Raw genomic sequence first — 13027 nt, forward strand, 5'->3', positions numbered from 1 at the left:
TATTTTCCCTAACCTCATATATGAATTGGTGAAATACTAGGAAATTATTTTTGCTTATAGAATGCAAATGTGAAATTTAATGATAAGTGTCCTGGAATTTTTTTAACGCCTACATAGCTGGTATCAAATTTTTATCATAAACTTAATTAACTACTAAACATAATGACCATACGAAAAGTCAAACCCTACTTACAGCAGTTCAAATTGACTTCATATTATTATAATGAATATACATGTTTAAATTTAAAATCATAGTTTATACGTATTATTTTATATTCTGATTTTTGAAATTAATATAATTTATAAAAATTTCTAATAGACTATAGCTCAGTTGTTTCCTCCACCTCCAGTTTATTTTCTCTTACTTTTAAAAATTAGATCCTAGGTTACAGTATGGTATATTCAATATTACAAGATTTTTTCATCTATTTTCAAGGAATTTCACATGATTTATTATAATATCATAAGTCAATAAAATCACTGAAATTAGAGTCTCAGGAACATGTATTCATACTTTATTACACAGGCTAATCTACTACCTTTAATGCCATTTGTACACTGCTCTCAGTAGACAATGACCTAATTCTATCACCTCTACTATTTACTAGCTGTATGGCTTGGGGTAAATCATTTCAAATCTCCAATTTATTTTTTTCATCCTTAAAATAAGGGGCTTGTACTAGATCAGCAAATGACCCATTTCAAAATATCCAGAGATCCTTTTAAAACTACATAATCCATTACAGGAATTACAAAACCTACTAGAAATGTTCCTCCACTCTCACCTCCATCCCTAGTTTCAAATTCAGCTTCATTAAGAATCGCTGCATGTAAACGAAACGTGACTGACGGGAATAGATGAGTAGTGTGCCGATCGCAAAAAAGGTTGGGAAGCATTAACACGGAAGAGTTCTAAGATCACATCCAGCACCGAACTTGCATTCATTTATGCTTCTCGATGTAGATTTTATATTTGGCAGTTCTGACTGTTACGTCTCAAGAAAGATCAGAACACAGCTAGAGGACGTATTGAGAAAAGTAACGAGATAATACAAGGGAAGGAATATTGTTAAAGGAAAAGAAGTGGTTTTACGCTTAGGAAATTGTGGCTAGAAGATAAAGGTAAAGAAAAATTTTTAAATCTTTTGTTAAATATACAAATCACAAAGTACATAGGCAAAAAAATCTAAAGATACAACACTTTAAGTTTAGAAGGGTAACATTAGCAGAATTTTTTTTTTTTTTACTTCAAACAGAAGAAGTAACAGACTATAAAAGTCTTTACTGCAAGAAATGATACCAACTAAAAATATAATTAGCTTCCCATAAAAGATTTAAGGATATCCATGGGTGACAGATTTATAATAGTTTACATTAAAGGGAAGTAGGATATTTTTTAAAATATAAACTCTTAGCTTTTTAAAGATATTTTTGTAATAAAAGCAGCTATGATACCCTATAGCCTATAGTCATTTTGTAACATAATAAAACATGATATACTTGCCTTTTTAAAATGTTATTTTAAAGATGTTAAGTAATACTTGATATTTTAAGCTACAAGATACATTATTTAATCAATTATGCATTTGCTTATAATTCATCAAAAGAGTATTTGAACGTGAGTAGGTATGTCTCTCTTTTTAAGGAGTTTAATGAAAAGATCATCTTAGGAAAACCATCGATGTGTGTTGCCAAATTTTGGTGTGCTCAAAAGGTGACCTTTACACTAGTATAAGATTTAAATACATTTATATCTTTTAGAATGAAAAACAGTAGCATCAGTAGTTTGAGTGGCAGGTAGAAAACTTAATATGAAACAATTCTTTAAACTTTTCAATGAGCACCTTCACAAGGGAATTTTGTTCTTTCAAATAATTCTCACCTAGGAAATTAACATTAAAGCATGCTATGGGAAAAATGCAGTTGAAATGAAGAATCAGGCACTGCACGTATTTCCAAAGATCCATGGTCTTTTAGTGACCAATCCTGGTTACGTAGAGGATAGATTGTCATCGTATTTGAAAATTCACTGCATGGGACTCAAGGAGACCCCGTCTTTAGCTGCTAACCCCCATTAACAGCCCCACCACAACCCCCTGCAGTTACCTCATGATCCCTGCCCACAGCCCTGTGAATCCAAAGGAGCATCTCTCCTGGGGCTGTGATTGTCAGGAAATAAATAGTCAAGACCAAAGAGTCATTTCCTTGAGAGGAATTCCCTCACCACATCCTATTTCCTCTTTAGTTAAGTCACTACCAGATATTTGGTCTTTATTAGTCAACCAGTATTGAACTGTAACTCCAATACCTTCCCCAGTCTGTGCCAATACACTCCCCCAACCCTTCTTCCACCATGCTCTAGAGCTCCTCTTCTAGTATCAGCAGACTCTACTGTTACCTGCCATCTCCTCGAACCAATCCCTTTTTGTCTTCACTGAAACCAGTTTCCTTAGGGCCATTATTTCTCCTGCAAACTTTTTGTTTTTTCCAGAGTCTAGCTCTGTCACCAAGGCTGGAGTGCAGTGGCATGATCACAGGTCACTGCAACCTCCACCTCCTAGGTTCAATTGAACCTACCACCTAAGCCTCCCTAGTAGCTGGGACCACAGGCATGAGTCACCACGCCCAGCTAATTTTTGTATTTTTTGTAGAGATGAGGTTTTGCCATATTGCCCAGGCTAGTTTGGAACTCCTGGACTCAAGTGATCCACCTGCCTTGGACTCCCAAAGTGTTGGATTACAGACCTCAGCCACTGCATGGGGTCCCCTGCAAACTTTTCATGAAGTTTTTTCCTTTTTCTCTCGGATCCTTTATGCCTCAGTCTGAGGAGTTGGAATAAGGGTTGTCCCTGCTCCCCACTGCTACCTCCAGGTTATTGTTTACCCATCTTCCAGGCAAAATCCTGCTGTGGAAAGTACAACACGCGTATCCCCTATGTTCCTATACTCAGTTTCAGGTTCAAGGGCACTGTATATATTTATAAAGGTTGACCACTGCCTCAATGAGGAAGTGAAGTTTGAAATCCAATTCAAGATCTGTTTGCCAAGCCACAGCTCTAGTGAGGGATGGCACCACCCAGAGAAAGGGACACATGAGACACCATTATGGACCAGAGGCAATCCTGTTCTCCTCTCATTTCCAAAGATCTTACTCTTCCCTGCTCCATCTTTCTCCCACTTCCATCTGCATTCTTCTTCATTGCCTCATTGAGCAGATGAATCCTATAAAGAGCAGTTCAACAGGGCTACCGTTCCTTACATTTAATAATATAAACCATAAATAGGCACTCATTACTGCCCAGAAATACTATAAATTTGCCCTAAGAAACTCTCCATCCCACTCACAAAGATCTGATCTTACACCCAATCCTCTCTCTTCCAACTTCTCTTAGTCTCACCTCCAACCTCACTAACAACGTGCTTGATGGATCATAAAGCTCAGTTCTTGCATGAAGAACCTTTCGTCTTCCACCACTAATGGTCTAGTTCACCTACATCTAAACTCATCTTCTCATTGCCTTTTCTGATCATAATGAAAGGTGCATTCCAGTTCTTACCAAACCCAATTCTCTAAATCTCACTTTCTTATCTTCTCAAAGCCTTCTTGTCCTCCTTCCTTTGTCCCCTCTGTGTTTGATCAACAGTCTCTCATCTAGTGGGTCATTTACATAAGCACACAAACATGATTTACTGTAATCCATTTTAACAGAAAAGTCAATCAACTCTCTTTACCCTACAGTCCCCACACTAAGTACTACCCAATCTCTCTGTCCCTCTTCACACAAACTTCTCTAAAGTTGTTTCCACAAACTGTTTCTACTTCTTCACCTTCATCTCACTCTCTAGCTTCCGGCCGCATTACTTTCTCCAAATTGCTCTTTCAAAAATCACCAGGAATGTCCAAGCTGTGGAATTCCCAAAATCGTGTACTGTGTCATCTTATTTGATGATTCAGCCCAATTCAACCCAGTAGATCATTCTTTCTTAGAAACATTCCCCTATCTCCATTTCCTCTAAGAGATATTCTCCTCCCTCTATTTCTGAACGTGACAAATCTGCAATTTTGTTTCCACTTCATTGGAAATTTTTTCTGAGACCCTTTTGCTCTTTTCTCCTTTTTTGCTCAGTCACCAAACCCTAGGCCTTACGGACTCAGTCAGGCATGCCCTTCTCGTCTTCATCTTCACTCCCTCCCTGGTGATCTCATCCAGTCCCATATGTTCAACCTCCAATGTGAATGCTGAGAACTCTCAATTCATATCTGAGGTCTAGAACATCTGAGTTCCAGATATATATACGTAATTGCCTATTTAATCTATATACTTAGATATCTAACAGGCATCTCAAACTTACCATAACCCGACTTACAATTTTTGTTCTTCCAAAACTCCCACATCCTTTCCCAATTCAGCGAATTGTACCACCGCTCATCCTTTTACAAAATTCCATCTTGGATTGTTTCCAAGCCCTTAAGGCATATATCTAATCCACCAAGATGTCTTTTCTACTTCCATAGCATATCACAAATCTACCATCTTCTTTACATCATTGCTGGCATACAATAGCCACGGGGACCACCATGTCCCAGCTGGACCACAGCCATCACTTCCTTTCTGGTCTTCCCAATTATTCTACTATACCCACTAGCAACCTATTCTCCACCTAAGATCCAGAGAGATTAAATTTTAATATATATATACATCACACAGTGTCACTCCCTTCCTCAACAATTCCAATAAGTTTCTATTGTACTTTTAATATCCAAACTCCTTCCCATGTGATATGATTAGGTTTTGTACCCACACCCAAATCTCACCTTGAATTATAACCCCTATATCCCATGTGTCAAGGGAGAGACCAGGTGGACATAACTGGATCATGGAGATGGTTTCCCCCATGTTGTTCTAGTGATAATGAGTGAGTTTTCACAAGATCTGACAGTTTTATGAGGGGCTCTTCCCCCTCCACTCAGCAATTCTCTTCCTACTGCCTTGTGAGGAAGGTGCCTTGCTTTCCCCTTCACCTTCTGCCATGATTGTAAGTTTCCTGAGGTCTTCCCAGCCATGCTGAACTATAAGTCAATTAAAACACTTTCCTTTATAAATTACCCAGTCTCAGGCAGTTCTTTATGACAGTATGAAAATGGACTAATATACCATGTCTTACAAAGTTCAGCATGATCTGGCCTCTGCCTTCCTCTCCTACCGCATCTCAAGCTCTTACCATCATATTCATTATATTGCAACCACATGCTATGCTCTTTCCTGCCTCATGACTTTTATATTTGCTGTTCACTCTGTAATTTTCTTCAGATGGTTCCTTCTTAGCCTTCAGAACCAGTTCAAATGCCACCAACTTATGCTTTCTAAATTTGCCTCAGTTAGGCTCCTCTCTTACATAGCACCTCTTTAATTTCTCTTGCCTCCAAAACAATCTCCTATAATTATGTATTATGTTCTTATTTACCACTTATGTACATTGCAAGGCTCCCCCTAAGCAATGTAAGCTTCCTGGGAGCAGGAACGAGGTGTATTTATGGTTGAATCTTTAGGGCTGGTCATAGAGCTTGGCAAATAGGAAGCTAAATAAATACTTGTTTAACTAGTTGATTAATCAATTAATGGAAAAACAAACAAATGAAAACAAAAACAAAGACTGTGGGCATTGTTTCTGTGGGCATTGGCTCTTTAGTTTGTTTGATATGGAGCTAAATGTGCTGAGAAAATATCTGCATGCTTGAGTTTGATATTTACAAAATGAAAACATTAACATTCATAGGCATTTATCACAAAGACATTGTTGGCGATTGTGTTAAAAAAAGTAATAAAATGATACTTGAGATATTAAAACAACATAATAGAAGAGGAAAATATAGAAGACTATAATTTTTATACTTCTCTTTTTGGCCAGCTTTATACCCAACTTGGAAGGGAAAACTAAAAATCAAATGCTAGCAGAGAAAATAAACAAGTTGAAAAATAAAGGTGATTTTCAGGGAAAGAAGTAAGCTTCTGAGAGGATAAATCAAGTTGACTGACCCAAATCTCCGAACCTCATATTTTTGGACATGCTAGGAGGATAAGGCTACCTGTACTTTCACCTAAGCCCATTCATTCGGGAATGACAGCCGCTACAGCATTTGTTTTAAGAGCTTGAAGGTTGAGCCTGGTTGTTATCAGGCCTTAAGAAACAATCCCAATATGAGTATCTTCTATTGATGACTGTTAAAAAGAACTGACCAAATTGGACAAAGAATAATTGCTGAAAAAAGCTTCATTTTTATTAATCTATAGGGACAATAAACATCATTACTGAAAAAGTAATAACAGATATAATAGAAGCTTCTAAATATACAACAAAATTAATTGGAAAATCAATCAAAATTAAATTTTTGAAACTTAACCTGTTTTCAGAATAGTTACAAAATCAGTCTTTAGTATACACAATTTTTAAATAACCTTTTGAAAACTATATACATTCCACACGTCTAGCTGGCCATTATTAACTAATAAACATTAATGAGAAAGACAATACCATTTCAAAAGAAGAAAATGAAATTATCTTACTGGATAAATCTGTATTTGTGCCTCCCACATTAAATAATTGTGTCTTATGAACAGACACTTCTCAAAAGAGGACATTTATGCGACCAAACATATGAAAAAAAGCTCAACACCACTGAGCATTACAGAAATGCAAATCAAAACCACAATGGGATACCATTTCATGCTAGTCAGAATGGTAATTATTAAAAAGTCAAGAAACAACAGATGCTCGTGAAGCTGTGGAGAAATAGGAAGGCTTTTATGCTGTTGGTGAGAATGTTAATTAATTCAACTGTTGTAGAAGACAGTGTGGCATTCCTCAAAGACCTAACAACAGAACTACCATTCAACCCACCAATCCTATTACTGGGTATATACCCACAGGAATATAAATCATTCTATCATAAAGACACATGTACGTGTGTGTTCACTGCAGCACTGTTCACAAGAGCTAAGACATGGAATCCACTCAAATACCTATCAATGATAGGACTGGATAATGAAAATGTGGTACTTACATACCATGGAATATTATGCAGCCATAAAAAGGAATGAGATCATGTCCTTTGCTGGGACATAGATGGAACTGGAAGCCAATATCCTCAGCAAACTAATGCAGGAACGGAAAACCAAACACCACATGTTCTCACTTATAAATGTGAGCTGAACAATGAGAACACATGGACCCAGGGAGGGGAACAACACACACTGGGGCCCGTACGGAGGGGGCAGGAGAAGGGAGAGCATCAGGATATATAGCTAATGAATGCTGGACTTACTACCTAGGTAATAGGTTGATAGATGCAGCAAACCACCACAGCACACATTTACCTATGTCATAAACCTGCATGTCCTGCACATGTATCCTAGAACATAAAAAATAAAATAAAATAAAATAAAATAACTTTAAAAAAAAATGTGTCTTTTTAAATTCTGTACCTTTTCTTCCCAGGATGGTTGGATTTTTGCTTTGGCAGAAAATACTTAATTGCAAGGTAAATTCAGCAACTGTGATAATTCTGCAAACCAAGGAAACTACATTTTTTAAGAAATTTCATCTGCTAACAAAGTTTTAGAATATCTATACTGCACTCAGAAAAGCAGACAATCAAGTATTTTATCATTAATTAAAGTAGAAAGAGTTTGAAATGACTATGAACAAACAACTGACTCAACCTTCTGCTAATTTAACCACAGAAAGTACTGTGCATGTGATTAAAAGCAGTGGATTTATCAGAAAGGCATATGAAAGAGCAGATGATGACAGTTTGGGCAACTTTTTCTTAAGTGTAGACTACCTACCAAGAACTTTTACACATAACTTTTGATATCACAATAATCCTACATATTAGACATGTTCTCCACTTTAGATCAAGGAAATGGAAATCAAGGAAATTTCAATGAGTTGAAATAACTTCCTACAAGTTAGCATAAAAGGCAAGTGCATAAGATGGCTTTTAACCAAGGATTGCCCCATATACCTTACATTCTGTGCTTTCTGTTTTACCTGTACCAACCTAGAAATACCTTAACATAGGCAAGGTAAAATGTGACTTCATGGGTTAAGGACAAGGAGAAAAAGACAGAGTAATTAGTCATTTCTAAGGAATTGTTTATAGCACAGAGCTATGCTATCTCATTTCCTCTACAATACTTCAGTGTAGATAACTATGTGTGCATATACATGGGTGTGCATATATATACACATACCTGTATATACATGCACGTGCAAACACATCTATACACACATAGTTATACATGTGTGAATACGTGTGTGTGTGATATAGAATGTTATTTTGGCCCTGGAGTACCAAAATATATACAGCTAAAATAGCATTTCAGACCCAAATCAGGCATCAACACTGACTGTGCTATAAACACATTTCAACAATCACTATCTCAACAGGCACTAGAAAATTTGTTAATTAGCATTAAGAGATGGAACGAAAAAAAAGTTATAAGTAAAAAAAGTAGTGGTCAGGATATATAGATTAGTTAGAAACATTAGAGACAGGCCTATTGTACAAAGAATCCAAAAACTCAGGATTCAGTTGTGTTTCAGAATTAAGATTTTTTTGAACATTAGAATACTAATATTATGAAAGTAACTATACTAACTACTACCCCTGGACAGGGTCTGGGGAAGCAATCAAACACATTAATATTTCTGCAGCAAGGAACAAGGCCATTCACACTAACCAGAATAAATAAAGACTTTAATAAATACCCGCATGGCAATTCAAAGCTTTCTGTTATCAAAGCTGTTTTTAGATTTTGGCATTGTAGATAAGGGATTGTGGACTTAAAATTGTGAATAGCCAAATTATTTAGGCTAACTGCAATTCATACAAAACATTTCCTTTGAAAGATGATATTGAACTACACACATTATGCTGCACAGTATTCCATGTGTAAGTATAACAACCCTTCACCCCTCCAGAATTTGGCTGACAATGATGTATATACAGAATAGGCTGGAAGATAAGAGGGCAGCCATGGTAAAAAGGCCTCTCAGCAGCCATTAGACAGGGTGTCATGGCCATGTACTGGAGTGCATTACATTATGCATAAAAAAGGCCCATATCTTTCATCTGATATGGCTTCTAAACTCAACACAGATATGAATCAGTAAGCAGCATTACAGACAGAACTGAGAGGCAGGTACACAAAGCAGTCACCAAGAATGTCAGCAAAGGCTGACAGTCTGATTGAAAGAAGAAAAATGAAACTGTTTTTAGAGATGATAAGAGCCTGACTTGCCAGTCAAGCTTGAATTCCAATCCCAGCTCTGCCATTATAAGCTGTGTGGTCTTGAGTGATTCCTTAATTTCTCTGTACTTCAGTTTATTCATCAACACAGGACTGATGAAAACGCTACCTCTCTCCTGCGGTTGTTGTGAAGATTAAACGAAATGATGTGGGTGAAGAGCTTAGTACAGTGCCTGACAATGAGATGATACTCAAAATTTATATGCACAAAACAAAGCCCCAAGTCTCACAAAGTATAGCAGCCTGAATAAATTTACTGCCAATTCTTCAGAACTCAGAGCATGAAGAGTATTACCATTTAGCATAGAAAACTATCATCCTGACTGTGTTGCATGACTTTGAACATGCCATTTAACTTCTCTGAGTCTAAGAACATTAGATTAGACCATGTATTCTCAGCAGAGGTAATAAATGGTTATTTCTTTTCAGGGGGAGGGTGAAAAAATGTACTCTTTTTATATATAAAGCACAACCATACAGTACACAGTATATCATGGTATTAAAATTTCATGGGGGAGATGAGTCTACAAAGGCTCCTTAGGGAAGCAATAATGTAAAGAAAGGTTGAGAAATACTGGTTCAGAAGCACTCTAAGGTCACTTATATCCATCAAAGTTCTTTAATTCTATCTTTGCAACAATAATACCAAGAATTAAAAAAAGAAAGTTAAATATACATTCACAAGCTTTAAGAAGGCAAAGAAAGATTTATATATTCTACAAGGATGTCCATCTAAAATAGTTAAAAATTTAAATATCACTGTATTTAAAAGAGAAAACTCTCTTTACATATAGAAGCCCTAGTTGTCATTCGTGAAGGGATCCTATGAGCCAGTTTTGCTCTGTTTTCCCTGCTTTATAGATAACAATATATCTAAATCATGTCTAAATATTAATATAATTACTTATTTCCCCCACCACCAAATGCAGAGAAAAACAATAAGGCAACCATTTGTAACTACAAAGAAACTGGAACATTGTGATTGTCTTAGCTATGATAAATGAAAAATCGTCTTGCAATATAATTCATTTTTCCTTGCCTCTTCCATCTAATCCAACTACTGCTGTAGGCCGTCTTAAAATATTTACAAAGTAGAAGCAAAAAAAAAGAATTGGAGGTGCTAAATAAACCAGGCCACACATTCCTAAGGGATCAATTTTTTGTTAAATTACAAGGAAAACAAGTCCTAACTCTTGTACATGGAACTTTTGTAAACACAAAGATAAAGTATATTTAAGAACTATATCTCTTGAGGTTAAAGCTGTTTTTAATTCACCTTCTTCCCCGCGTGAGTTATGACATCTTTACTACATCCAAATAACCTATCATAATAAAAGAGAAAAGTTGTAGTAAAATGTTAGAAAGACCATATTATACTCACTCTGCTTTAACCACTTGCGAAGTTTTGCCTTTGCTAACCCAGTCTTATTTTCTCCAGTATCCTAGGTATATCTAACAACACATTCAACCTCACATTCTGCCCTCACAACTCTCTTCTTCGAGTTTTCAGAGCTTCAGAGATTGTAACTAAAAATAACATTCTGGAAATATATAAAACTTCTCCATGTCAAAATGTTATTAAATGCTTAGTCATAGTTTATTATCAGGAATATATCAGGAATATAAAGTGCTCTCATATCCATTGTATTCACGGCAAAATAGATGTGTTTTGATACCAAACTGGTTTTAAGACACTTGCATTTTAATAGATAACGATGCACGGTAATTTCACTTAGACACAAGCATTCCCAGTACTATATGCATGATGTAAATATCTTTTTTTACTAGTGATGAATACAAATACGCAATCTTAAAGAGATGCTAATCACTGTTTATAGTTTCTCAAATTCTAGGTGTTCAAGTGACAGAAAATTCTCTTGTAAACACATATTCTATTTTGGGCTGTTCCAAATACTCTAACTAGACAAAGCAATGGGAAAAAAGATAGTAAATTAACTAAAACTCTAAATGCACATAGATTATTTCAGGGGTTTAGTGTTGGATCCATGTGTGTCTGGTCCTCAACTTAGGATGCCCCACCCAAATAGCACACTATTACAATTACCTTTAGGGATACTATTACCCTGATGCATCTGTAAACACCTGCACGCCTTACATTCAGTGTACTACAAAGTGTATTCCAAATAATACCAAGAGTATAAGATAATCAGAGCACGTAATCATTGGCAAGGTTTAGGCTGATTTAAAAAAAAAAAAAAAAAAAACTCCATTGTAAAAATTCAAATACGTATTGTATAAACATACATTCTGAACTAAGTATGATAATACTAACTCAGCACATCACAATATAAAAACAAAAAAACATAAAATGTACTTGCAGTAGCCACATGTTTGGCCAGGTTTCCATGAGAAAGCCAAAGCAATCAAATTCTCAACTTGACAATATACATTCATCTGCCAGGGCCTTAGAGTTACCTTTGTTTGAGATTGATCCATGACGTTTTTAAGTACTCTGTGGTTTCTTTCACATTCCTTGTGTCATCACTCCCATATTCCTCCAGGAGTTTCTGCAGGATGTTATCGAATGCCATGACGATACCATCTCCAGGACCCAGTTCTTGAAGCAGTATCTGAGGTGCAAGTGTAGGTCTGTTTGTTAAACTTGGTCACTCAGTAATTAGTATCATCAAAACAATAGTACTCCCAGCAGATTTTGACATGCTTTAGATACAGATATCACGAGATGAAAACAGACTGGGGGCAAATCCTTTCTTATATGTAAGCAGAAACCAAAATTAGGAGAAGTGAAAAGAAACTAAGTGAAAAGAAACTGACTATCTAAGAAAGTGATCAGGTACATAGATGACAATATTACAAGATTATTATCTTTTTCTTTTTGAGATATTTTCCTTCCTCAAACCATTTGTCTTTTTCATTCCTTCTGTTGTACCTCTGATCCTTACAGGGACATGTGTCACAAAGGACTGAATACAGACAGAGTTTCTGCATACATGCCTGGAGAAACGTGAAGGATCAACAACATGGACATCTTCTATCTCTTGCCCCTGGATCACAAGGTGTGTTTACAAAGAACCGCTTGAATGGATCAAGTTGCCAAGCAAGGTTTACTGAGAGTTTACTTGAGTAGCCAAACTGACGCTGAATTTGTCCACTGGCATTGGTTCTTTGATATAGTTTTTCAGCCTCTGAGAGTCTCTGGATCAAGGTACTCACCATGAAATCTAAAAGACAACTGAAACTTTTAATATAATGCTTTTTGTAGCAATTGGGAAGATTTTAAATCAGCTAAGGCTTCAGAAGAAAAGAACCATGCTGCTGATTAGAAAATAATCTTCTAATATGATAACTGAAACACTGACATCATTTTAATTGTATTCCTCTAGTTAAGGGGCCAGGGGCTTCACTACGACTTAGGAATCGCTTGGTGGAAACAATCAGCAGTATCACAAACACAGAGAATGATCCAGAAACACGTATAACTGGCCACCTGCTTTTAAAACTGTAACCAAGTAAAGTCTGCATTTGTGGAGAATAAAAACATACTTCCACATTTTTGATTGTTTTCTACATATACTCTCTTAAATTCTTCACAGATATATACTTCTATCTTAGGTTAGCTGAAAGGCAAATAAATGTTATACCAAACTATAACCTCACAACCAAAACCTCCAATTCAAGAATATTTTATAATTTTATACAGAGAATCTTAAAAGCACTTTTAAAATTACCAT

General features: G+C 36.1%; 1 protein-coding gene across 9 annotated transcripts in view; it reads right to left on the reverse strand.

Moving 5' to 3' along the window:
• Positions 1-13027, reverse strand: part of UTRN (utrophin) — a 596706-nt gene that overhangs the window by 303420 nt on the left and 280259 nt on the right. For 8 of the 9 annotated variants that reach the window (XM_033235159.1, XM_033235162.1, XM_033235163.1 and 5 more), the window contains one exon: positions 11751-11905. In XM_033235159.1, coding sequence (XP_033091050.1) covers positions 11751-11905 — 155 coding nt within the window. Of the gene's footprint in view, positions 1-4148; positions 4358-11750; positions 11906-13027 lie in introns of those variants that run through there. The other variant, XM_033235164.1, reaches the window with a different exon arrangement.

The sequence above is a fragment of the Trachypithecus francoisi genome, unplaced genomic scaffold, assembly GCF_009764315.1.
Source record: "Trachypithecus francoisi isolate TF-2019V2 unplaced genomic scaffold, Tfra_2.0 Lachesis_group15, whole genome shotgun sequence".
NCBI lineage: Eukaryota > Metazoa > Chordata > Mammalia > Primates > Cercopithecidae > Trachypithecus > Trachypithecus francoisi.